Raw genomic sequence first — 25,444 nt, forward strand, 5'->3', positions numbered from 1 at the left:
CTGCATGTGCTGTTGAAAAGATACTGTGTTGACAATAAATATTGTTTTTTCTGCTTCCGAGGGAAGTTTACATAAATTTAAAAAGTTTTTTCCCTTGTTACAAAAAATGCTAAAAATCTTTTGCTTTAACTTGCTAGTGCATACACAGTGTTAAAATACATAGAATCAATTTTTATGTACATACATAAACAAAAAATGCAGGGCTTGATTTGGTGTGGTTTTGTTTGGTTTTTTTAAGGCAGCCCCTAGAGATTCTAGTAGATTCAGAAGACTTATCCTGCCAAAGAAGGGGATATTGTAATGAAAGTAGTGGATCCTGGTATAGATGATAATAAAATACAGTATGCTTGTGGATCTACGTGAGCTGTGAAAGAACAATTTCCATTTTCTTTCACTTTGAAAGTAATTTGTGACTGCTAAACTTGTCTGGATTATCCTGTTTCTTTTGGAAAGGCTCTTAAATAAAGTTCTGCTTGATCTAGTTTTGTTAAAAATTATTTAATATATGTATTTTTTTATTTTCTTCCCTCAGATGCTTGTCTTAAGTTTAATGACTTGGAAGCTGTGGTGGAAACTGTATATTTAAAAACCACAAGAAATAACATGTTGAAGCTGTATATTTAAATCCACAGGAAATAGGCTTGTCCAGTGACTATGCTAATAAGAAAAATTTATGTATATTAATGTGCACACAGAGCTTCTCCCACTTCACTTATTTCTCCCTGCTTCTTCCCGCGTCCCCTTTCCTAAGTTGAGCATTCCTTGAGGGAATTTGCTTTGAATATACCACAGGGCTGTTGGGAAGTGGATTTGTGTGTTAATTTCAGACGGGTTTTAAGTTTGCTGATAACTTTTTCCTTCTGTGATGAGATTTCCTTTTGTTAGTTAATGCTGACTTTGCTGCATTTGGTCTGCATTCTCCGTCACTCTTTACGGGTAGCAAAATTACAATCACCATAAATGCAGAGAGCATGGAGGAGGAGGAGGTGGAGTAAACAATTTATTTTCATGTGTTTGGGATTACCACATAACTCTCAAATGGCAGAGGAAAGTGGAGTTTAATGGTCACCCTTAAGTTAGAGGGGGGAAAAAAGCCCCAAACAAAAATAAAATTATTTACTTAGACTTCCTCTGTGTCTGTATTACTGTCATTCTTGGTTCAGACTAATGATTAAATGATGCCTTTTTATTTATTCAGATTTGATTAGTAGGAGAAGGATTTAAATATGTATTTTCCTTCCACATTAACAGTAGCTTTGCAAGAGAGATTCAAGGTGAGCTGAATATTAGAGAGTAGAAAGGGAGATTCAGAGACATCCCTGTGGAAACTAGAAGTACAATAGGGTTTACACGTGGATAATTTGAGGCTTGAAACATATTTGTGTTTAAATGGGGAGGAGGTGGGAACAGATGAATTTTGCTCCTCCTTTATCCAATCACATCCTGTGACTTGGTCCAAATAAAAAGCTCTATAGCTTAGCTTCTCAGAAGAAGTTGGAAATTTTGGTTAAAGTTTGATTCTGGCTGTTTCCCAGATATTATTGTTTAGCTTTGCACTGAAAATATACTAAGTGTATCCTTTAGTCTGTTTTTCATTGCTCAGTTTAAGTTGAAAAGCAAAGGAAAGTTTCTCTAAGAAAATTTAGAAGAGATATTTTTATTTTCTAATCACTTTTAATGTTATAATAACTTGCTTTTTTTAAAAGTATTTTACTTACCCAACTCTCCTGAACCTGAGGTGCAGTATCATTATAATGTGGTTTAAGACTGAAAAGAAATGTCTCGATCTGTAATATCTCAAAAATGCTTGTTCTGAAGCAGTGGTTTCTGGTGCTTCTTGACTTCTGGCTCATGAGGCCATTTATGTAACCTACTTATGACACCAAATTCAAGAGTTCTGCAAGAAAAGCATTTGATTTGAGTTAATACTGAGTAAGAGGAGTATATGCTTGCTGGGAAGACTAGAGAATGTGTGCAGAAGGCGCAGATGAAATTTATGTTCAACTGAGATCAGTTATAACATAAAGGCCTCACTAAAGAAGATAACATGGATGACACTAAAGACCACACTTTGATCTTCATATCGTCAAGGGCATAGCAGCTTTTTGGTACAGATGATGTACTCTCACAAATAGAGTTGAGATGAAAGATCTTTTTTTTCATGTATGTTTTAAGATGATTTGGTGAAAACAGAGAAATTATGGTTCAGTAGCCTCTTGCACCTTGCTTGCCCTTCTGAATTTTATTAACATGGCTTTTCAGGCTTGGCAGGTATCTTCGAGATACATGTTTATGGACTTTTCAGCTGTCTTTTCACTGTTGGTTTGAGCATGCTCTCTTTGATAAAACTACTTTGGATTTTGGTGCGATAACAGATGGCTCAAAATTGAGGGCTGACAGCGTACAGTATGAACGAACAGTGCATGTGTGGCTCTCCGCAGTGGGATTTTAAACAGCTGTAGCTGTGTGGATTCACATCAGCCGAAGCTGAAACTTTTCGGTTCTAATGGTAGGATACCTTGGAAACTTGACACAACTTACTCTTAGGAGAATTACATTTAACACAGCACTGCTCACTTTATTATGGAGCTCCAGTCAGGTTGGGGCATGGGCCAAGCTTCTATGAACCATGTCACAGGAACGTTAAAGGTCCCTCAGTGTGCTGGTTTTGGCTGGGATATCCAAAGCCAAAACTGGCATAGTCGGTCACCCACAAGGCACACTTCTGCTATTATGGTAACTGCAGTAACAAAATCTAGTTCTGCTTTTAGGGCTGCTTTGCTGTTTGATAGCTTAGAACTTTAACTGTTTTTAAAACAGTCCATGCAACTAGACAAAAGGGGAGAATAAAAATATTTTAAAATTACAAAACTAATAAAAAGATGGGTTTAATGTTGCCACACAATAGTAAATACAGGAAAAAAACCTAGGTGGAAATTTAATATGCTTTAATATGCTAAGCAACAGAAATATTTCAAGTGTACTGATTATATTGAACATTTTGAGGAGTGATCCTTTCTTTCTCATGACACACATACTCTCCTTTTTTTTTTTCTTACATTGTGATTGCATTTCCCTACATTACCACAAACATTTCTTTAAGAAGACATGCCTTTTGAAACAGAAGCATTCAGTTTGAAAATGGTTTCTGATTTTACTACTAAATATCTTTTCAAAACAGATTTCCCTGTTAAAATATACTTCAAAGGTATATTGCAAGCAATACATTCCTGCTATGTATACAGAAGCCCATTACTTAAATCCAAGGAGAATCAAATTTTAACAGGCCATGCAATTCTATCATCTCTTTTAAAAAAATGACGACAGTCAAAATCCAAATTTTAAATAAAATTGGTGCCTGTTCGGACTATAATCACTAACTTGACGTTAGGCTTTCTGTGAAGTGAAACCTTTTACAACCTTGTTCTTTCCTGACTGTGGTCTGCAGGATTTTCTTTCCTCCTCTAAAGCTGCTTCACAGTGCGGGTATATAAGCTGCTGTCCTGTCTCCCTTGGTTCAGGCTGCATTTTCATAGTTTGGGCTTGACTTCTGCCTCGTAAGATGGATGTAGCAGTGAAATGTCCGGTTCCCCAAGCCTGAGCATTGTCTGCAGGGCTCCGGCTGTTACTGCTTTGCCTGAGCCCACCCCTGCTGTGGCTGCAAACCTTCCTGGGGTCACAGACCAAGTACTCCTGGGGAAAACTATGGCAGGAGTGGACCACCGAGCCTGTCACCTCTTGCCTAGCTGATCAGTCACAATCACAGGAGGCTGGGTCCAGTCCACAGCAAAGTACAGAATCTTGGCACCTATTTTTCTGATTACAGCAGATCACAGCTCAGGGTCTTTGCTGAGCTGGTAAATGAGAAGAGGTCTTGCACACATAGAGGAACAGAAGGAGATGATGAGTTTTTTCCCCAGAGGTTGTATTTTATTAGATATTGTACAGACATAAGTAAGAGAGAGCCGCTACATTAGGGACCGGCAGCAGCAACCTACAGGTTGCTTCCAGTGGGTGTTGTGTGTTTTGTAGCTATTATGTTATCCATTTTCTCTCTGCTTCATCTGTCTTTGTTTTTATTACGGTAGTGCCTGGAGAGGGCCTACAGTGTGCCAGTCACTGTAAGCACAAAAACTCTTAGGCCTAGTCCTGTTCATATTAAATTTAAAAAAAAAAAAAAAGACTGACGAATGACAAGAGGAAAAGATGTAGTAAGGTACCTTGCTTGCCTGATGCCTCGCAGTGCCCCGATGCACTTGTTTAACCGCCCTGCTTGTTCAGAAGCCGAATCTGCTGTGGCTTTGGGGAAGTCCCTGTGCAAGGGCAAATGGGCTGCTACAAGTGTATTGAGGAGAGCTTGGGGTTTCGAGGCTGGAAGAAGAAAGCAGGTTCAGCTCAGTTAGATGTTTAGAAAATGGGAAAAGGAAGCAGGGAAAACCCAACTGCCCTTAGCTGACGGTTCGCTATGTGTTTCTGTCATTAACTACCACCATGGCATGGTGGTATCAACTCTGGTGGTGGTGTGGAATAGTAGCTCAGTGCCTCGCTGGGGGAGGAGTGACTTTGTGTGTTCACGTTCCAAGTTCTTATACTTCTCCCCACAGGAAAACTATGAGTGTCCTTCAGAGAGGCCAGCATAAAACCTTTGCTGTGGAAATGGTTTCTACTGGTTAAAGAAACACCAAAAAATCAAATATGCTCTACCTGCAGCTTTAAGGGGATTCCTTGATAAGAAGCAATTTTACCTTGCTCCTTCCAGGCAATGACAGGACACTGTCCAGCAGAAACCCTCTTTGCTCAGAGTTTGCTCAGCAGTTCTACTTATCTGCATCTTCTCTCTGGCTGCAGGCAGTGCAGGTACTCGGCACATTCAGGGTTTGCCCCAGTGCCCATTTCAAGTCTCTGCACAACCTTTTCTTACTATAATGTAAATCTGCTTTGTAAGTGTTCTTTTTATTTTTTAAACTAAATGAGCACCTCTAGTAGTAGTTTTTGGTAGTGGTGGTAAGAGCACTGACTTTTCTGTCCTTGGCTTATAGCCATTAGGGCAAGTCAAGACCTTGTAGGATCTGTTCTTAAGCAGGAACAGCCCTCTTTTCCATCTAAGTAAATCATGGCACCATTGTTCTAGAAGTCTCTGGACTATAAGTTAGCATTTTTCTAGCCTTGTCATTATTTAAAATACTCCCCTTGCCTTGTCAGCCTTTATAGTAGAAGACTAGTTCTTAATTTCTTTGGCAGTTTCTTTGTAAAATGGCTCAATGCTGTAGCAGAAAATGTCTTTTTTGCGTCAGTGGTAACTGAAGGCTAATATTTCGGGCATGAAGGAGTAGAAGGGAGAGACTCCTTGACAGTAGGCTGAAAACCCTCCTGAAAAAACCCTTCTCCTCTCAGGGAGACATCAGCCTCTGCAATTTCCAGGCAGTGTGGAAGGAAACAAGTTACAGAATCCTAAAGGACCCGAAGCAGGTCAAATATGATGTTCCTTAATACCAGCCTCTGGCTGAAATGGCACACAAGTGAAGAACAGAACAAAGAGGCTTTCTGGCTGTTGTTTTGTGCTGGATGTAACCCAGCTGACACAGGTCCCTAGAAGATGCAATATCCATAACTTGGGATGACTGGACACTAGAGTGACAGAAATTTATGTATTAGTTTAGCCCTAAAAGGCCCACTGCAAGAACTTAGAGGCACCATTTGGGTAGTTCCCAGCTGTTCTCAGAGGAATCAACGATGAGCCTTGCTCCAGAGGTGCTTAACTGGGTGCTGCATGGAGTTCTGTTTGCACTGAATAGCAGTAAACTCTTTAATATGTGGAAGAGGACTGAGCACTCAGTAAGTAAATGGAAAACTACACATAATGAATGCCGTTGTGCAAGCTGTTACCTCAATAGTAAGAGTTTCCATACTTTTTTTTAAGCAGGTGTATACTAGCAATCTGCTGTTTGATCATGTTTGCAACCAAAACACTTAGCACAAAAAGTGTACATAGCTACCAGCTGTCAAGAATTTCCATGTTCTTACCACGTACCACAAAGCATCTTTGCCTGCTTCTGCTCTTGTCTGTGTCCCAATAATTTACTAATTGCCATACCTCTGCCTTACAGCGACACCTGCTGCCACGGGCAGACTTGACAGAAAGCTAGTTGTTCGCTCAAAGGTGTAATTTTCTGCATCACAATTGATTGCTAGTAGCTTTTCTAGAATATATTAAAGTTCCCTATCTGGTTCCTGAATCTGCTGTTATTGCTAAAGAAAGAAAATGCCCCTCAGGCCAGCAGTTGGAACCCACATGGTGTAAATGAGCCAGTCCCAAACTTGATACCCACGCTGCTTTTTGCACCACCTATATGGTAACTTAATCTCTTTTTATCAAAGCTCCTTTACTCTGCGGTGTGACCATGGCTTCAGCGTGAGGAATTCTATTGGTCAGCTTCAGAACTGATACGAAATGCACTGTAAATTACACATCATTCAGTGATGGCAAATTAGGATGTATGTTTGGAAATGTACGCTTTGGTTTGAACTGAAGTAATTATGTGGCTAAAACCTGGACTTTGCCGAAGTACCAGTATTTGCTAATCATGGTCTTGATCCATTAGTGGGGGGCTTGATTCCAGGCCTGTCTCTGATAACGTCCCTAATTCATATCTGGAACCGTTTGCAGCTTGTACCAGAGGCAAAGTTTATCGGATAGGGTGACTCTGCTCTCTTCCGCTCTCCCCCTTTTAAATCCCTGTTAGAGCTCATTTCTTCCATGCCCTGACAAGAAATTGATGGATTAAGGCCAGCTGGGGAAGGTTCAGTGTAACTCACCAGTGTGAAAGGTGAATGGAGACCAGTTATCCCCCTACTTAAACTGAAAAACAAAAGTTAGGATGAGACTGAGTGCTTTGGAAAAGGTTGTCAGTAGAGTACAGGTGTGTTTGAATGTAAACAAAATCTGATTCCCCATTTCTCCCTCCCCCCAGGCTGCTTTGGGGGTCACTCTCTTGGGGTGCAGGTAGTCAAAGGCAGAGACTGGATCAAGAGAGATCCTGGAAGGGGGATGCTTGAGTTCTGTTCAGAAAGACATAGATCTGTCAGTCGCAATCTTTTGTTCTTTCCTCAGGCAGATTTCCCAATAGTTTGGTCAAGGATTGAGGAAGAGTAATTGGACTGGACATGCTAACTTTAGTGTATGGGCTCACAGGTATGCCACAAATCAAATTAATTTGTGCAAAAAAATTAGCAGAATTGCTGCTGGCTAGGAATTGAAAGTATACCAGAAGAGAAACTTTAGTGATATCCTCTTAGATGACAGATTTTGTTAGTTTATAGTTCAGTGAAATATATTTTCCACTGTCAAAACAGATAACTTATTTCAGTAATAGAAAAATAACATTGTTTTTTCCAGCATGAAAGTAATCCCAGCAGGGATACATATACTGTACTATGCTAATACAATTCTACTTTAATACAAAGTAGAAACTTAATATCATTCCTGAAATGTTACTATTGCATTATCAAAAATGAATTTCAGCAAGAGCAAAATGACTGATGTTCCAAACAATATTATTAAAGTTTGCAGCAGGTCTCTTACAGGCTGCAACAATAATTTAAATGTTAGCTTTAATTATTTGTATTTTTTTTTATTTATTTTTCTGTACAGCTACTGTTAATTATCTCTTCTTATACAAGCATTTCTTTCTTAGCATTCTTATTTTTAACAGAACGGTGGTTTGGTGGTTCTCTTTTTTGTTTGGGGTTTTTTTTTTCCCCTCCAAATGCATATTGCATCATTTTGTTGTCGAATGGGTGGTATCATTCCTCTTTAGAAGAGGAGAGACTGGGAATGCCCTGGTGAAATAAGCTGTCTCAGGGAAGGTAAATGTTTCTTTAAACACTGCTTGTTATTTTCATTATGTGTGAGGAAATGTGCCACTCATGCCTGGGAAGCAAAAAAGGTATAATTCAATTTCCTATCTGTCCCCATTCTTTACTCTCGAAACCAGATGGGTACCTCCTTGGGGGCAGGTGTATCTTCCCCCAGCAAAGGCTTTCTCCTTGGTTTGTGGTGGCGGGGGCGTGTAGGGTCAGCGGTGACTTCTCACTGTCACCCTTGTCTGCTGCTGGAAGGAGGCAGCATCTTTGCACCAGGCGGAAGGTAGTGCACAGTTCCCTACTTTCCAGTGCCTTGAAAGCCCTTCAGACCGAGAAAGTGGTAGCAGTGCTGTCTCTGCAGCTCCCCAGGCACAGACCACCCTCCCCATGGGCCTGTTTACCTCCATCCTGTGCCTGCCCGGAGTGTGATTTGGGCTTTGAGAGACTGCTGGCACGGGAACGGCTCGGCGGTCTCATCCTTGGTAAAGTGACAGGACAGTGCATGAGGTTGTTGTGTATTGAGAGAAATAGCAGGACCGCTCCCCTTTTATTCTTGCTTATTTTATGAGAACCTGTCCTCTTTTCTTTGTTTTCTGAATATGTTTGTACAAAACCCCAGAAAGTCCATGCTCTTCTGGTTACGCTTTCTACTTTGCTCTCACGATTGCTAAATTTTAAGTAAAGTAAAATAATTGTGTGGTTCATAAATCAGACCCTGAAATAGGAGGCAGTGGGGCTGGGGAGCAGTAGTGGGGCAGAACGGAGACAGTAGGTGAAGGAGAGGAGATGAGGTTTTTGGTGCATGTGGGAGGACGAGTGAGGCTGACAGAGGGTATTTGTGTCACCATGAGTTGATGAGGTGATGTGTGCATCTGGAAGCTGGAATAGATGAAATGGCAAAGAGGGAGCGATTAGGGACCGAGACAGACCGTGAAGACAGAAAGAGCAAAGATACATAGCATTAGGGCTCAAACTGTTACGGGTACCTTGTATTTGGACAGAGTGGTGAGTATGGTTTGCATCCTGATACTTGAAGAGTAGAGCTCTGCTCAGCACAGGTGGCTTCACTGAAATCAGAGACCTTCTCAGGGCGTGAGGACCAGCTGTGTACAGAAGCCTCTCAAAGTAATGGCTTAAAGCAAATACTAATCTATGCCCCCTCAGGTAAGCCTTTCAAAACTGTAGAAGTTAAGAGTAAGGTTGGCTACAGGAAGAATTAATCGCATAAAGGAAAGTTTAACATACTTCTGTGGTTCACAGCTATTGATTTTAGTTTGCTAAAGAGCAACATCATCAAATGTTTGAGACAGGAAAGCTAGCTGTTACACCAAATTTCTGAAACTCTTTCTTTTTCTCTGTCGGGGGACTATTGATAGGTTGAACTGTGACTTGATAATACTCAGTTTTACCTGTGTACAACATAAATGAAAGCACCAGGGTCTCCCTTGTTTCCTCTCTCTCGTGTGTCCCCCCCCGCCCCCCCCCATTCCCCCCCCATTCCCTCTCCTTCTCTCTCTTGTTCTCTCTCTCTCCCCCTCCCCTCCCCTCTCTTTTTTTTAAAGCTTAGTTTAGTTTGTAAAGATGGCAGTTTGATCAGCTTTTCATCTTTCTCAGAGAAATCATTGCATCTTTAAGCAACTGTTTCAAGCAGGTGGCAAGGCCTTGTGCAGGGTTAAGCACAGCAACAGCAGACCTTTTTCTTCATTGGCGAAACTATGCTTGTTGTCTTTATGGTACAGATGTACCATGTAGCGTCTTGTGAATCAAGGATTCAGAGATGGCTTTCCAGGTCTGCGTGACAGTGTCACATGTGAAATTAGGGCATTGCTGTTCCTGTTCATTGCTAGGGAAAACAGTCACCCAGTGTTGGGTGTTTCACACTGCAGAAGGACAGCTATCTGCCTTAGGGGCTTAGTCATGTAGTACCAAACCAAGAGTAAGAGAAATTGTTTTCCTTTCTCTAAACCTAAGAGGGAGGATCCTGCTCTAAGTACCTGTTGCTGGAATGGGCTGATTGAACTTGACCTCGGGTGTCTTAGCTAATGCATGACCAACACAGATATTTGGAAGTAAACTGGTAAAAAGTGGTGAGGAAATAAATATTTTAGGTGAATTGAGAAAAATCCTTCCTTACACACTAATATGTGCTTGTTCTGCTGGTTTGGTTTTGTTTTGTTTTGTTTTTAAAAAACCCGCTCTCTTTAACACTCAACATGTAAGGTTCCGGTCTGGGAATTCCCCTATATAGACCAAGGGGAGCTGTCAGAGGACCTGGTCAAGACCGGATGAGCAGAAGGAGAGAGAACTGAGTATCTGGGGAACACAGGAGTTCTCTTCTTTTAAATACAGGGAGATAAAAACCAGGTGAAAAGACTGATGTCCATATAATTCTTGTGCTTCAATGCCCAGTAGCTAATAATACTGTAGGCTCCAAGGGCTTATGAAAAATGAAATCCAGATTAAACAAGTAAAAGGGGTTTTTTTTAACATTTTACCACTCTTCACTAGCAATACTGATTTAAACCAGGCCAAGTGCAGGAACACATGACTTTAAATTAAAATGTCATGTGTACTAATCTGGAATCTCCAGCACATCTGGTAGATAGGGTAGCAAGGGATTGGTGCAGTGGCTCAATTCACATTTGAACATCCTGTCTTCTAATATTTTCTGTTGCTGATAATGAAGTGTTTATATGGATAGAGCTGGTAAATTAAATAGAATATTGATATTCTTTTTGGCCAACACTTGGCTGATTTAGATAAAGATGTATTAGATATACTTAGGATAATTTTTTCTCCCACACTTGTAAGTCGTGTTTCTATGGAAAATTTAAAAGGGTGATAATTTCCAATTAAGTAGCAAAACTGAAAAGGAACACTTGCTATAGTAAGATTCACAGCTACTGTATAGTTCTTTGGGTTTTTTTTTCGCTGAACCAGTTTGAGAACAAAGAGCAACAGTATACAACGCGTAATGTATTACCATTTGAACAAGACTGTGTCTTGGGGTTTTGCTTGATTTCACTGGGAATGTGTTCTGAAAGCAGACTGTTGGAATAAGCTCAGGTGTGCTAAATCTAAGGTTTTATTTATTGAATGCACAGGTTTCAACTACAAGGAGAAAATGGCTCCAAAGAAGGTGCCGATATTTTTATTCTCTAAAGATTTGGCTTACGATCGAGGGGTGGAAAAATGCTTCCATATTAGCATTAATTTAAAAGGCGAAATAATGCAGTTAGATAGGAGGCAATTTAAACAAAACAAAGAATTCCTACCCAGTTTCCATGAATTCACTTCTGAACTTCAGACTTTAATATATGCTTAAATACAGTCTCTCTTCTTCAAAATGAAAAATATGGACCCAAGAAGTTCTTTCATTTTGCGCTTCTAGGGCTATTTATCTTTGTTACACATTGAAACTGAAGGCCTGCAGCAGTATTCTGTAGCATTGTGATAAAAATCATCTGCAGTGTACTGATCATCTTTGTAACTGGAAATTGGCTATGTACAAATCTGCTACTAAAAATAGTTTTTGAAAAATCCAGAAGCTTGCCAGTTTTCCTAAAACACAGAGCAGTCCAAAAGTTGGGGACGGAAGTCCCCGCAGAGACTTTACTTTTCCATTCACTTTAAGCCTTTCTCACTTTAGGAGGCCTTAGGGGACTGCCTGTGATGCTGTTTCAGAGGTAGAGGACAAGAGCTGTGTCTGCTTAACACGAAGATCTATAAACGGATTACCTTAGATGTGTTACCTGAGGCCAGCAGGTGAACAGCATCCTCTCAATTGCCTTTCCTATCACGCCTTCCTATGGAAGAACGTCAAAACTAAGGTTTTAGCACTTCAGCATTTTCAATCGGAGAACAAACTGGTTTGAGAGATCTGATGTTTTACTGATATTACATGGGTTACTAATTGGGTGGCTCTCTAAATAATATCCAAACATCATATTCCCCAAAACACAGTATTAAATTGTGGACTTCCCTGTATTAAAAATCCTCTGAAAGGCTGGATTTACCTCCAGTAAACTTATAATTTTACAGTTTCAATCTTGTGTTTTGCTGCTACCCATTGGGTTTTACAGGTCCTCATTAGCTTTGCATAAAACTGCCAACTCATTTAGGCATTGAATTGGGTCCTCATATAGCATGCACACGAAGCTTTTGGCTTTGCATCTACTTTTCCTATTTTAGGGATGACTTAGATATGGATCATCTCAGGACTTTGGTGGACTAATAGCATTGTATTTCTCAGCTGCACTGTCATCTGGAAAGCTGTGTCGTAAGTGCGTATCCTCAGGAGAACCTGAATATAAAATTTTCAGTGAAAAATCTCGGCAAAAGGCAGATGGTGGATTTTTTTCTTATCTCAGAGGGAGGGTAGACACAGGAGGAGGACACAGAGGACACCTTGAACACTGATACAGCCTGGTGTTTTTCCCATGGGCACATCATGGATGAGACACAGGTCGTGTATTAGAAGTTCCTCCTCTGATTCTGTTTGCAGCCTTGCTATGAGGAGAGTTGTCACACAGAAGCTTATTCCCCTTGAGAACATACACTCGGTTTTGTTCAGTGCCTCCTACAAATAATTTTATTTGGAATTTTACCTTAAGGTTCTCTCCTTAGAGAGAGAGCCTTATTAAAGGGAGGTTTTGAAATCAATGTACTTGTTTCTTCATCACTTTTATGAACTGGGAAACTACTGGTATGCCATCTTCTTTCATAACCAGACTGTTTGCATATAGAAGTTGATGCTTTTTTCAGGGAGAACAGTATTGGTTTTGCATTTGCTCTGTGTAAGAGAATTCAGATGAGAAATCAGAATTCAGAATTAGGGTTTCTAGCGTGGTTTGTAACCAATTCTGCCTGTCCAAATAAACTTTCTTTGTGTCCTGTGATGATTTAATGTATCATTTTATCAAGATAACTTAAAACTTTCAAAAAATGATTGCCATTGGTGATTATTTCTTTTGAAAATGTTAACTCACACCTTTTATATTCTTTTTAAAATGCAAATATCATATTTTGTCCTTCATTATGGGTTTTTCTAGTCTTTTTTTCAAACATGAATAACAAAAGAAACATATGTTTGACAAAAGTATACCATAGATCTGATCTGTTGTGTCTGTGTGCTAACTTGTACTTGCTCACATTCTTTTTTTGACCGTTGGAAAATTTAGCAAAAAGTAAGTGCCCTAGCAAGAATATTATTTCAGTTTTAGATTTATTTTGAGTAGCAAGATTTTGGGGATCCGAGATTAGTCCTGCTGCAGGTAGGTAAACTCTTCTTCTCCTGAAAGGACCAATACATTGTAATATCAAAATTGTGTTCAGGTTCATCCTTAGAGCTGTATTTAGGTGGCCGTACCAGAGTAATAGCGATGCAAATCCACTGCTTCCATGAAACCATTCTGGTTTAAATTGGTACAAACACCAGTGTGTATATACTTGTAGCTACTCCAAATACGAAATAAAGCAGCTAAAATCAAGTCTACTTCATAGCTAATGTTACATTTCCAGTTTCTTGGCAAAACTTCCCCTGTAGCTTACCACTGCCCAAATCTGAGAATTAAGAGAACGGAAAAGACATGGGGGTCGGTCAGATACAAAGGGTTGAAACTGTTGTAAGTGAAGTAATGATATTATCTGCTCCCAATGTTTTAGACAAGTAATTCCAAGATACTGGCTTAATTTCAGTGTTTTAAAGTATTCACTTAATTTGGTCTAGTTTCAGAAGATGTGCTCGTTTCTCGAATTAAATTGGCTTATGGTGCTTTTAAAGAATACCCCATAAACCTTTTTTTTTTTGTTCAGATGGAATACTTCCTTTTTTTTTTTTGACCATTTCTCCTGATGCTGTTTTTAATAGTTTACTATTATTATTGTTTGCTTGAAAATCTATTGAACAGTTTATCTGTTAAGAGTAGGGGAATTGCTCTATACACAAGACTATGTAGCATGAACACAGGGTATCTGTATATTATCAAGATATTAGAAAATATAAAGAGCAGTTCCACATGCATTAGGAAATTGTATTTACGATCTTGATTATTCCTTCTCTGGTTTCTTGTTTGTCCTTCTTTTTGATACTTATTTCCAAACAACTTTTAGACCAAGATTATTCTTTTGAATAGTTTAAATAATTTTTCAAGATGGTGTTGGTGCAAGGTGATTCATTCAGAAATTTATGCATTGTAATATTCTAGTTGTCTTTTAAAAAAATTGGAGTTTCTGACTCTTACGAGTTCTGAAATTTCCTTGACGCACAAAAGTTTTTGTTAGACTATGATATAAAATGGTTGTGTGGAAAACTATTCTGGGCTGCTAAGAAACGGTGTGTGTTTTAGTAGTATGAGAATTAATATATTTTATGCTATTTAGAATAAATGTGATTAATTTTTTGATGAGTTGCAGGCTACTGCAAATCCAATTTAGGCAAACAAAATTTGAAATATAAATGTGTTAGCTGAAGATATTTAATCACAGACATGAATATGAACTTATCACGCTCATTGCTTTACACTTGCAGGTTGGCTTGAATTATTAATGCATATTGTTCAGTGGAAGCAGAAGAGACAATAGCACTGACTCTGGCTGTGATGAGGAACATAGTCTTGCTGGTGGCCAGTAGCAGTAGGAGATTATTTCTCCTTCTTTGCTATCTTGACACAGCTGACCACCCTTTTCCGCATATTGCTTCCCCACCTGCCCCACGTCCTGCTCACTGTGGGGTAGGGAGTGGTGATTGCTTGCAGGCGGCTGCTGCTGCTGGTGTTGAATCAGCAATGCCAGATCAAAAAAAGAGCTTTTTTTTCTCTTTATAGTCTGATCCTTTGTGCAAATGTGTATGTTTTAATGCTAATAAAGGTGATTTTTTTTTTTTTTGTGAGTTTTTTCCATGTAGGAATAGAGTCAGCTTGGTCCTAAAGTTTGCCTGATAACAACGCTGACTGGCAATTAAAATTGCAGGCAGTTGGGGTATTCCATCATGTTTGTAGCTGTTTATCTTCCTTGTGTCAGAAATCAATGTTGCAGCAATGGAAAGTATGAAATGAAGAAATAAAAAGTTGCATTCAAACCTTGAAGTCAGTGCATGTTACACTGAATTATTAAACAATATAATTTTAAAACTTCAGAAATAAAATTGATGTTGAAGCCTTTCCATTTCACTTGATAATCAGGTAATGGATGCAGAAAAAAGCTAGCTGCACACTCTTTCAGTTACTTTACCTTCAATTGTATTTTGATGTATGTGTTTGTTTTAGGTGTAGGACACCGGTAGACAGGTTATAGTAAAGTTTTGTTAGTGAGGCGCATGTATTTACGAAGCAATGAAAGAAGATGGTATTTGAAAGGCAACCTAATGGGATATATTATGAAGGATAGCCGGCATGGTGTCTGTAGGGGTTTGACATTTGAGACTCGGCAGATCCTTCATCAGCGATCAGGGGTTACAGAGGCAACGGTTGGATGAGAGATTGCGGTTACCGATTGCACGTCCTCTGGGGAAGAGCTGCAGTCCAGAACAAGCTCCAGGGCACTTGCATGTTAGTCTGCAAACCAGGATCCAACCCAGCCCCGGGGCTGGCGCGTGGCACTGCGGGAAGGACTTGAGAATCTCCGGGGAATTCCTGGTGTCGGAGACCAGCCACCAGTAAGATGCAAATATATGATTGTAGAGAGCTTGGATTCCTTCTCATGCTGGAAAAGGCAGGATTTAAGACACAAGTAGGATCTCCCACCTGTGTTTCAGCAGCTTGTTTGATTTGTGAGGATCTTTGGTTTGGCAAATTATTCTTTAAAGACATTCAAAACAAATAGTTTATCAGAAAAAAAGTCAGGATTAACATTATGCACTTCAGTGTATTTTTTCCTTCCCCCCCCCTCCCCCCCCCCCTTTGGTGTGCGCCCTAGTCAGTGTTTTTTTTACTGTTACCTGGTAATAACAGATGTGTGCTCAGGGCAAAAAGAAAAGCTGATTAAATGTTACATTATTGCTTTAGCTGTCATTTTTCAAACAGGAAAAAAAAAAGGAGTAAATTAAAAGAATAAACTTCTTCCTGATTCTTCCCCCAGTGGCATCAAGCTATGTAGCCTTGTCATGAAAAGGTCACTTAGATTTTAGTCGAAATGATGGCAGCAAGTACTTTGTTTTATGTTTGGGCTCTTTCCTCCTGGTTTTCACTGTGACACAGCACAGGGCTGCTCCTGCTTGCGGAGCCTGTTACAGCAATGGCCGTAAGGCAACGCGGAGGGTACCAGAGCTCCCAGGTTTGACAGAATGGGAGAAGAATGACAGGAAAGAGAAGAGAAAATCATATCCTAAGTGAGGGTTGTAGGAATATTAAATCTTAACACCTGACAAGAGATTACTCCAAACCCAGCAGCCTTGAATATGAATCATTGTAATGAACTCTGCATGGAAGTGTACCTGAAGACAGTCCAGAAACTCAGTCTGGTGAAAACACAGTTGCTCTCCTGCCTCTATCTCTGACAGCACATTACTCCTACTATATTTACTGATACTCAGGTTTTTTTGCTTGTGGTTGTGTTTTGGTACTTAAGAATTTGTTTTTAAAAGGGTTGATCTATTCTTTTATTCCCTTTTTTTTTCCCTCCAAAGTGAGCATTAAGAATTTAAATTTTTTAGGATTTTTTTTTTTTTAAAGTAAGATTTTGTTTTGATGACTATGTAACTTAGTTTTTGGCTAAAATTCAGGGGAGGTTTTTCTCTGTGGGAGAAATTGTTTAATTTTCCCTGTGTTCCGTTTCTGTGTGCACTTTTTAGAGAGATGTGTTATCTGTGTGGCTTTTGCTCAATATTGAATCAATGTGCTGAGAAAAGAATAGTGTTTCCTAATTCATCAGCACATTGGTTCCTTCCTTGTATTCTCATATTAAATTGCTTAATGAATCCTGCCTCTGCTTAGCTGAGATCTCTGTGATGTTTACAGCTCAAAGCAGAGTGATTAAAGAAGCGCAGCAGTTTTGTAGGAAACATATAATTACCTTACTAGATGTACAGTAGTTTTTCATCTGAGAACCATGATCCAGTCCAGATGGAAGCAGGCTGCCAGCTCCGGTGTTGGTGATCCATTTACTTGAGGACTACTGGGCTTCTATGTTCTTTGTGTGATACAGGTGGTATAGAAGTCAGGTATGAGACATTTAGAATCATAGAACAGTTTGGGTTGGAAGGGACCTTTAAAGGTCACCTAGTCCAATCCCCCTGCCGTGGGCAGGGACATCTTCAACTAGATCAGGTTGCTCAGAGCCCCGTCCAACCTGACCTTGAATGTTTCCAGGGATGGGGCATCCACCACCTCTCTGGGCAACCTGTTCCAGTGCTTCACCACCCTCAGCGTAAAAATTTCTTCCTTATATCTAGTCTAAATCTACCCCCCTTTAGTTTAAAGCCATTTGTAGCTGATGGGCCTTTCTTGGGTACACAGACAATTTAAGAATAGCAACCACTGTTTTCTTTGCAGCATTTGTAAAACTAAAATTTGTTCCTGGGCTGGAAGTATGTATGAAAAATTAGGAATCAGCAATGGCAGAAAAAAAGAGAAAAAAAAGAGGAATTTTGGGTGAAATTCTTAAGAACGGGCTCAATCCTAGAAAGTGCTGAGTACTACTATGGACGGCTGACTGCTCTTGCTACTGCTGATTATAGCAGCATGAATGTGCACCTATAGCAGCAGCTTAAAAAGCACCTGTATATCTCTTTAATTTCATTTGGAACCACAGAATATCCTGAGAGCAGGTGACATTCTTCATCGTGCTTATTTAAAGCCCTGTGCACTGCTGCAAATTTAAAATACCGGTGACAGGAGCTAAGCCTTTTCAGTTTTAGCCAAATTAAGGATATACCTATTTTAAATAGTTAAAAAGTCTCTTAGCAAGACCAGTGTCCAACTGCAAAGCAGAGAACTGTTATGGACTGACATGTGATTTGCTAAACAGAGCTGCAGATGACCAGAAGAGAGATGTCTGCAGTGCGCTGTACTTGGTATATAATAGCAGTTGCATACAGTCCTGATAACACAGGTAGAAACACATGGGTGGGACGGAATAGTTTGAGATGCAAATAGATCCCCTAGCTAGCAATCTGGAGCCACACAAAGCCATGGATTTGTTAAATATGTTTTTGCAGCTTCTGCAGGACAAAGGAGAAAAAGAGAAAGCACATAAATACAGATTATGCATTTTGTTGCTGGTAACTGGTATTTTTTATTAATGCTGAGACAAAAATGTGTTAGCCAAATGTATCAGGCAAACCAAGCAATTCTCTGCATATCTACCATATATTATCACATATATATTACTAGCAGTGCTCCAAGTCATTAATTAAGCAGGCTTCTCTTATGTGTAGATTATACTGGCAGGTTAATTATGGTTACCAGGTTACTGAATCAATAAATGAATGATGGAAGCAGACTGCATACCTAGAAGAAGTTGTGTAAAATTAGAAAAGGAACAGAGGGGATATACTAAGGCAGGTTAAGGGGAGATGTCATAAATTTGAATTTAGGCAAAAACATGGATTAATTTCAAGATCTGTTTGGAAAAAGAAAAAAATATTTTAAATGCTAATTGCAAAGAATAATAGAATAGGAATAATAATAGGAATAATAAAGTTATGCTTTTCTTCCCCAGGTATTGGTACTGTGTATAAATGTATTCCCTTTTTATGCCCTCATCTTAGTCTGCAAGAATTGCATCTGTTCTGTAGAGTCTTTTCCCCCACCTGAATTTGCAGGGCTATTGAAGGTGTGATAAAATATTTGCTTCTCTTCTGCAAAAAGCAGCAGGACTAGTTAGCTCAGAGCCAAGACCTTCCTTTTTGTGTTTGATATGCTGTTCATATCCTGTCTCACTGTGACGGGAAGTTATTTATATTTACCAAAAGAGTAAATGTAATATAAATTGTTGCCATTATTTTTGTTGTGTTAGAATAATTTTTGTAAAAACATTTTCACTAATAATTAGCCCTAAAATTGGCCTTTCAAGTTCGGTCACTAAAGGGAAATAGTTCACTGGTTCCTGGCAGAAGAGACACCATTTAAAATGAAGGACATTACTCAGAAAGACTTTGGTTTCTTCATTCACGTTGCCTATGAGAAACTCTTTCAGAGATAGCACGGGCTGATAATATGCTCTTGACGTAACTCTTCCTCAGCATAGGTGGAGCTGAAGGATATTAACTCTTGCTGTAATTTCAAACACTACTGGACCGAACATATGCTGCTCCCAATAGCTTGGGTAGCAATTATTGGCAGTGGCATCGAGTTCCCCCTTCTGTATTCTTCCACTAAGCAGCACAATGAAACAGTTGATTTTTCGGTTAAGTCTCAATTCCCTAGTTCACTGAATGGCACTGGAGTTAAATCGGAAAGGAATTTGACAGATAGAAAAGGTGGTAATTTGACAGGTGGAGCTGTTTCTGAGGAGTGGAGCTTAACACAGAATATTCAGGTTGGAAAGGTGGTAATTTGCGGTAATGCCAAGGAGTGCAGATTCGCACACTGAGCTAGTGCTGCAGTGCACTTGCACCCTTGTGCTCTTAGTGTTGTCTCTTCTAATAACAAAAGCATGAAACGGTACCTTCGGGCTCTCCAGCTGAGCAGGGTGGCCAAGGGCACGGGTCTCTTCTGCTTCCAGTTGTGCTGGTTGAAAAAGCTACTGCTCCCAGTTGCATATCACAGCGTCTTTGCTGAAGGTGTTGGTCCTCCTGACCCATCAGAGCTCAGTGGTCTACTTGGATGACCATTCCTTCGTCTGGCTTAGTTCACAGAGGCAGAATTAACTAAAAGCCTTTAGATAATGTCTTCACTGACTTAGTTCTTTCTGACATACGTAAGCTAGAGAGTACTTCCATGTGCAGCACACCTGGCAAATTTGAGGGGTTTGCAATAATGAGATAGTAACCTTTGGGTCAGAAGAGAAGGTGTGTGCAAGACCTTCTGTGTTCTGGCTGACCACTTAAGTTATTCTTCCCTCTACAAGCCCCACCATCCATTTTGGTCACCCTGGAAGATAACTTGTCTTTGACCCATGTGTGACCATTAGCACTTCATTCCTCTGTGTCACTTTCCACCTTTTCATTTGTTTTTTTTTAATCTGTTTAAACTGTAAACTTCTTTGAAGAAGGGCTCTCTGTTTTCAGGATGCCAAGCAAAACAAAGCCCCAATCTTGTTCAGGTCCTTCAGTTTTTGCAGAAATAATTAATGAGGTTTTGTGTGAGCTGTTGCAAAAGTGCCTAGAGACTGCTAGATTTGCCTACATGGTTGCCGTACTGCACGTTGGCCAAATTGTTGTTCGTAAAGCAATTTTGTCTCTAATATAAAAGGCACTGTATAAAATCAGGTCCTATTATCTTTTCATAGAGAATTTTCCATCTGAATTATAGGCTTAGAATTGCTGACTATCTCCTTAAACACTTCCAGGTAATAACGATACATGTTCTTCCAGCTAATATATATCATTACTTTTTATCAAGCAAGGCTTGGATCATAGCTGTAGAAACAATATGATTTACTGGCCTCCAGCCAATTAGTTAATTGCCTGCTAGTTACTTAAAGCACCTGGGGTTTTGGTTCATTCCAGTGTAAGTTATTAACTTGCTGGTAAAGGATCAGTACCTCATAAATAGTTTCTCTAAATAATTTTACAATCCTGCCGAAGTTTAATTTTTTTTATTATTATTATTTATTCTTATTTATAAGAATAAATATGTGGGGGACAACTTTAAATTGCAGTTATATAAGGCAACTATTTTGATTTGAGATATCAAATAGCAGCCCCATATCCATGTGAACAGCATGCAAGTGTCATAGACCTGTTACTTAGGCACCTTCAGGTCTTTGGGAGAATCTCAACAGTTTTACATGTACCAGACTGATTGAGGACTGATTTGTTTTGTAAAACTTACTTTGTTTTGGTTTTTTAGTCATGTTGTTTTAAAATAATAAGATCAGGTGAAGAGATCTTAGGCCAGGCTTCACTTGTGGTAAGTCCATTGAGATAATTTGTAATAGTTAAGGCTCTGGCTGTCTTAAAGTAATTGAGACAGATAATAGACTTTCATCTCTTTTTCTGTATCTCATCCCTTCTTTTTTTCCCAGAAATCACAAGCCACTTATTTGTTTAAAATGTGGGAGACTAGATGTAAAAATCACTGTTCTCAGAAGGAAAAAGCTGGGCTGTCTTTGGCCTGGGAAGCATCCTTTAGGCAGGTTCTGTACCTGAAGTTAAAAAATAATTTTTCTGCAGCCTTCTTATGGTTTTGGTTATAAAGAGTGTCTCAACTGATGAATTGCTTTTGTAGCTCAAGGGGAGAGAAGAGATTCTGTGATTGCTTAGGTCCTAGGCCTTGTTTGGATGCCTTATATGGGCTAGATAAAGTGATGGACAGGATAGCTAGTTTAAGGACAGGTGTTACACACTCTTCTTGCAGTGGGCCATTACTAAATTCTGTGTGAGCTGAACTCCCTGAGAGAACTTAACAAATATGCCCAGGTGAAAGGAATTGCATTAATCCAGTTTCAGTTGTAACCTCAAGTAAGAGGAGAAGTTAAAAGCTTCCAGTCAAACACAGTGGGCAAAAAAAGGTTGTTGTTCTTGTCTTGTGATGTTTATATTCATCAGGATGGATGAGGAACCTGGCAAGAGCCTGAAGCAGCAAATCGCCATGGTAAGTGGCTGGCTAGCTACCATAATTCAGAAATTATCTCAGCTAATAAGATTTGTGAGGATCAAATCTGCTTGACCTTGGCTTGTTAACATGGGTTTGGATGGTGGCTGGAAGACGTGGGTGAAGTAGGATAAGGAGACAGAGAAGAGCACGGTCTGCACAAGAAGGCTGAGAGAGGTAGTGCTTACCATAGTGGTACTGTAATACTGTGGACAAGAGAGAACAGGAGTCACTGGATCAGGAAAAATACAGGTTTGTATCACTGCTGATAGGTGGTTCTAACTGAGAAATAAACACCAAAGCAAAGCAGCTTTAGCTGAAAATTGGATTCTCAGCAGCAGGAAGTGCCTGATCTGGTTGTTTATACCTTTTTTTCCAAAACTTGGGCAGGCTGTTCCTTTTCTTTGTCTCTCCTCTCTTTCCCTTTCCCCTCCTCCCCCCTCGCCCCTTCCCCCCCCCCCCCCCCCCCGGGACTCTCTGACTTTCAGCCCTCTCAGGTCTACCAGTCGGCTTCTCTTTGCCCGCAGACCTGGAAGGAACACTGTGCTCTAGTGTGGAAGTGACAGCTTCTTTTATCTTGCGTGCTGCGGTTATCTGGCTTGTGCATCTCAGAGCAAAACTGATAAAGACTAAGACAAGATGGTCATTTTCAATCTTCAATAGCTTATCATATTTAAAAAAATCTCATGAAAGAACTGTGTGTTAGTTAAATGATGATTAATAGGGATGCTTATGAATAAAATATACCAATTTATATCTGATTTTGTAATCAGATATATCTCTGACTTAAGTCTGTATAAACAAAGGGATTGGAAGAGAACAGCATGTCTGTGCTTGTTTAAATCAATTGGAATTAGTGGCACGTGCCCTTTGCCATCCCCAAGTTATGTGGAAGCACTGAAAACTATTGTGGTTTTGTTCCTTTTGTACCCGGATAGTTCAAGGTTTAAAGCCAAGACCTAATCCACCTGCTTTATATCAGATGATTCAAACAGTCCGTGGAACAGTACAGGAACTGTAGTAGAGTTACCATTTTTGTGTCATAGGAGGGGGAAAAAAGAGAAAACGGGTATTGTCATGCCTAACTATTCCCCCCCCCCCCCCCCCCAGTTTTTATGGAGGTCATTATAGAGCCACCACTGTGAACCTTTTGCCTGAGTGAGAAGATTGTTAGGTTTAAGGTGCAAGTTCTACTTGTTTAGACAAGTACATGCCCATACACGGAGGATGGGCCCTTTTCAGGCTTTGAATACTTGCCTCCCATGTAGTTTAAGCTAACTGGGCAGTAGGTTAGGATAGATAGACATAAGCTATGTGGAAAGTACAGTGGCACAGACAGATGAAGAGTGGCACTAGTCTGATAAAAGCAGTTCAAATGTCTATTTAGAGAAACAAGGGAAGTAGTCAAGTATAGGAAGCTAAAAGCCATATGAGATCTCAAGTTTATTCCCTACGCTGCAATGAACACTTGAGTTTACACGGAAATGTCAGTAATGAAGTAACTGGTTGTGGTTTTTTGTTTATAATGCCAATACATTGATGTTCTGTTTCTTCACTTGCAGCTGCACTGAGAGCTTGTGCTGATGGAGGTGCCAATCGTCTCTATCACATCACAGAAGGGAGCCAGGACAGGTATGTTAACAATACACTTGAAGTCATTGAAGTAATCTGTTCTCAATGAAAGTAAAATACGGAGGAACAGGATCTGTTCCATTACTGAAGTAGCTGCCTGCTCTGTGCGTGGTACTTTAACGAACTGTGGTGGCTAGTGTAATATTTTCTCCACATTATCTTTAATTTTTATTCCCAGCTACAATTTTTAAAAACACACAGGTAACCTGAAATACCTTTTTTCCTTAAGCCTACTGGTCTTTTTTGCTGTTGAAAACTCTGCTCTCAGTCTGTCTTATTTTATGCATCCATCAGAGCTAGGCCTTTGATGCAGCCTCTGAAAAAAGTTGCTGTGCCGCTAGCAAGGGTTGACTAGAGGAACATCTGATGCCTCTCACCAGGAGCTGAAACAAAGTATGTCCTCTTCATTCTTCCTGTGAGGCCTTAGCGGAAATCTGTTTGCTTTGTGAAGTGAGTTGGGTAATAAAATAGGAAGTCTACTTTTCTTTCTGAATTATTTCTAAATTAGCGTCAGGGCATCATACATGACCAAAGGCAAGTACAGAGGTTATCTATAAATGTATACGCTAGGTGAGGAAATACAACTGAAATGAGAATGTGTTCTTGTTTTCTGTAATGGCATTTAAAATTGTAAAATATCCCAGGTTTCTGCTCCAGAATTGTTGAGCTGGGGTTGTGGTGCAAAATACTGCGTTCAAGTGGTTTCTCATTTTTGTAGTGGAACCATGGAATGCTGTGTAATCTGTGGTTACTAAGGATCCTTTGTGCTTGTCTTCAGGATTTTCAGTTATTTTGAGCAAGAATTCATAAATAAATAGTTTAATAAAAGCAAATAAATGAATAAAACTGACTCTCGAGGCAAAGGAATGAGGCAGGTATTTGGTAGAACTTAAAAACATGAACAGTTTTGTTCATACAGCAAAATCTGATACATACTTTCTTTTTCATCTGATGACAAGCGTATGATGGAGGCCAGGGGAAGCTCGGGTTTCCTCCTGTCCTTCAAAGTAAAGACCAGAGTTGGAGAGGAAGACTGTAGTCTTAAAGTAAAAGTTAACTTCAAATTTCTTCTTTTGTCACCCATGAGAAGTTTGATGGCTGAGATCTACAACTACTAAAACTGAGACTGGAGTCTGTCAAGCACTACTGACTGTTGTAGAAGTATTCCTTCTGTAATCTTCTATTTCTCTTCTCCTAGTAGTTGCTCACAGAGCCATGCACAACTTAATCTTGAATTCAAACAGAAATCTGTTTGACTTGCAGCAAGCAGTTCTCTTTGATAATGGTGATGCTTTCCAAAGAACAACATTTTAGAGCTTTCATTTTACCTTCTCCTGTAACCCGTTCATCTCTTCTGCACACCTTTATGTTCGTATTAAATAAATATAATTCAGTGGAAAATGGATTTGACTGATTCAACTACCTTGACTGAGTAGTCTTTTCAGTCTTACATACTTGGCCCTTGGCGTATTCTTTTTCTCTATCTTTCTTCTTCTCATCTTAATTGCTTTGGGTAGGTATATTTTACCTTCAAAGTGATTCTTTTGAAACAAAAAAAAAAAGACCTGCATAATTTTGATTTTTGTCTTTAAAGAAATCATTCTGCTGGAAAGAATATTCATTTACTTCCCTGAAGTATTTTCCCTTAAATTCCCTGTTCAGTGTTATTAAAGAGCTGTCTGCTCAGACTCTACTGACATGCTAATAATTTTTTTAATGCTGTCTTAACCTTCTGTTTAAAACTCTATTTTATTCAAAACCCTGATATCTAATTGTGTTGTATCAAAACCTAAAAACTATAGTCCTCTAATTCTAGAGACATGATTATATCCGAGAGAGATAAATAAAGAACTTGATTGATATTTTGGGCTTGATTCTCAGTGACACCAAAGCGTCTTTCTGCTGCTCTGGCAGTGTGAAGAATCTTTTAGAATGGGAATAAATTATAACATTCTGGAAAAAGGACAGCTTGCAATATGGGACTGTTATAGGGGTGTCTTCCTTTGGAGGTAAGTGAAGTAGCTGTTGCTATTTTGAAGGGTCCATTTCCAAATCCTAGAAAAATATAGGGCTAGAAATGACCTCAAGAGATCCATCCTTATTTCCCTCTGCTTTAAGGTGAAGACAAACCTATCTGTTCCATTCCTGATGCATAAGAACCTTAGCTGGTTCTTAAAAATCTTCAAGTGGGAGCCCCCACCCCATGCTGTTGAATGAAAAGCAGCAAGAGCAGATTCAAGGGCCCCCCATTTCCT

At 39.6% G+C, this 25,444-nt stretch overlaps 1 protein-coding gene across 5 annotated transcripts in view; it reads left to right on the forward strand.

Annotated features, from left to right (window-relative positions):
- The window catches only part of TPK1 (thiamin pyrophosphokinase 1), a 318,844-nt gene that overhangs the window by 94,967 nt on the left and 198,433 nt on the right, over nt 1-25,444 (forward strand). For all 5 annotated transcript variants that reach the window (XM_076330745.1, XM_076330747.1, XM_076330750.1 and 2 more), the window contains one exon: nt 23,120-23,189. In XM_076330745.1, the coding sequence (XP_076186860.1) occupies nt 23,120-23,189 (70 nt within the window). The remainder of the gene's footprint in view (nt 1-23,119; nt 23,190-25,444) is intronic.

The sequence above is a fragment of the Aptenodytes patagonicus genome, chromosome 2 (assembly GCF_965638725.1).
Source record: "Aptenodytes patagonicus chromosome 2, bAptPat1.pri.cur, whole genome shotgun sequence".
Classification (NCBI taxonomy): domain Eukaryota; kingdom Metazoa; phylum Chordata; class Aves; order Sphenisciformes; family Spheniscidae; genus Aptenodytes; species Aptenodytes patagonicus.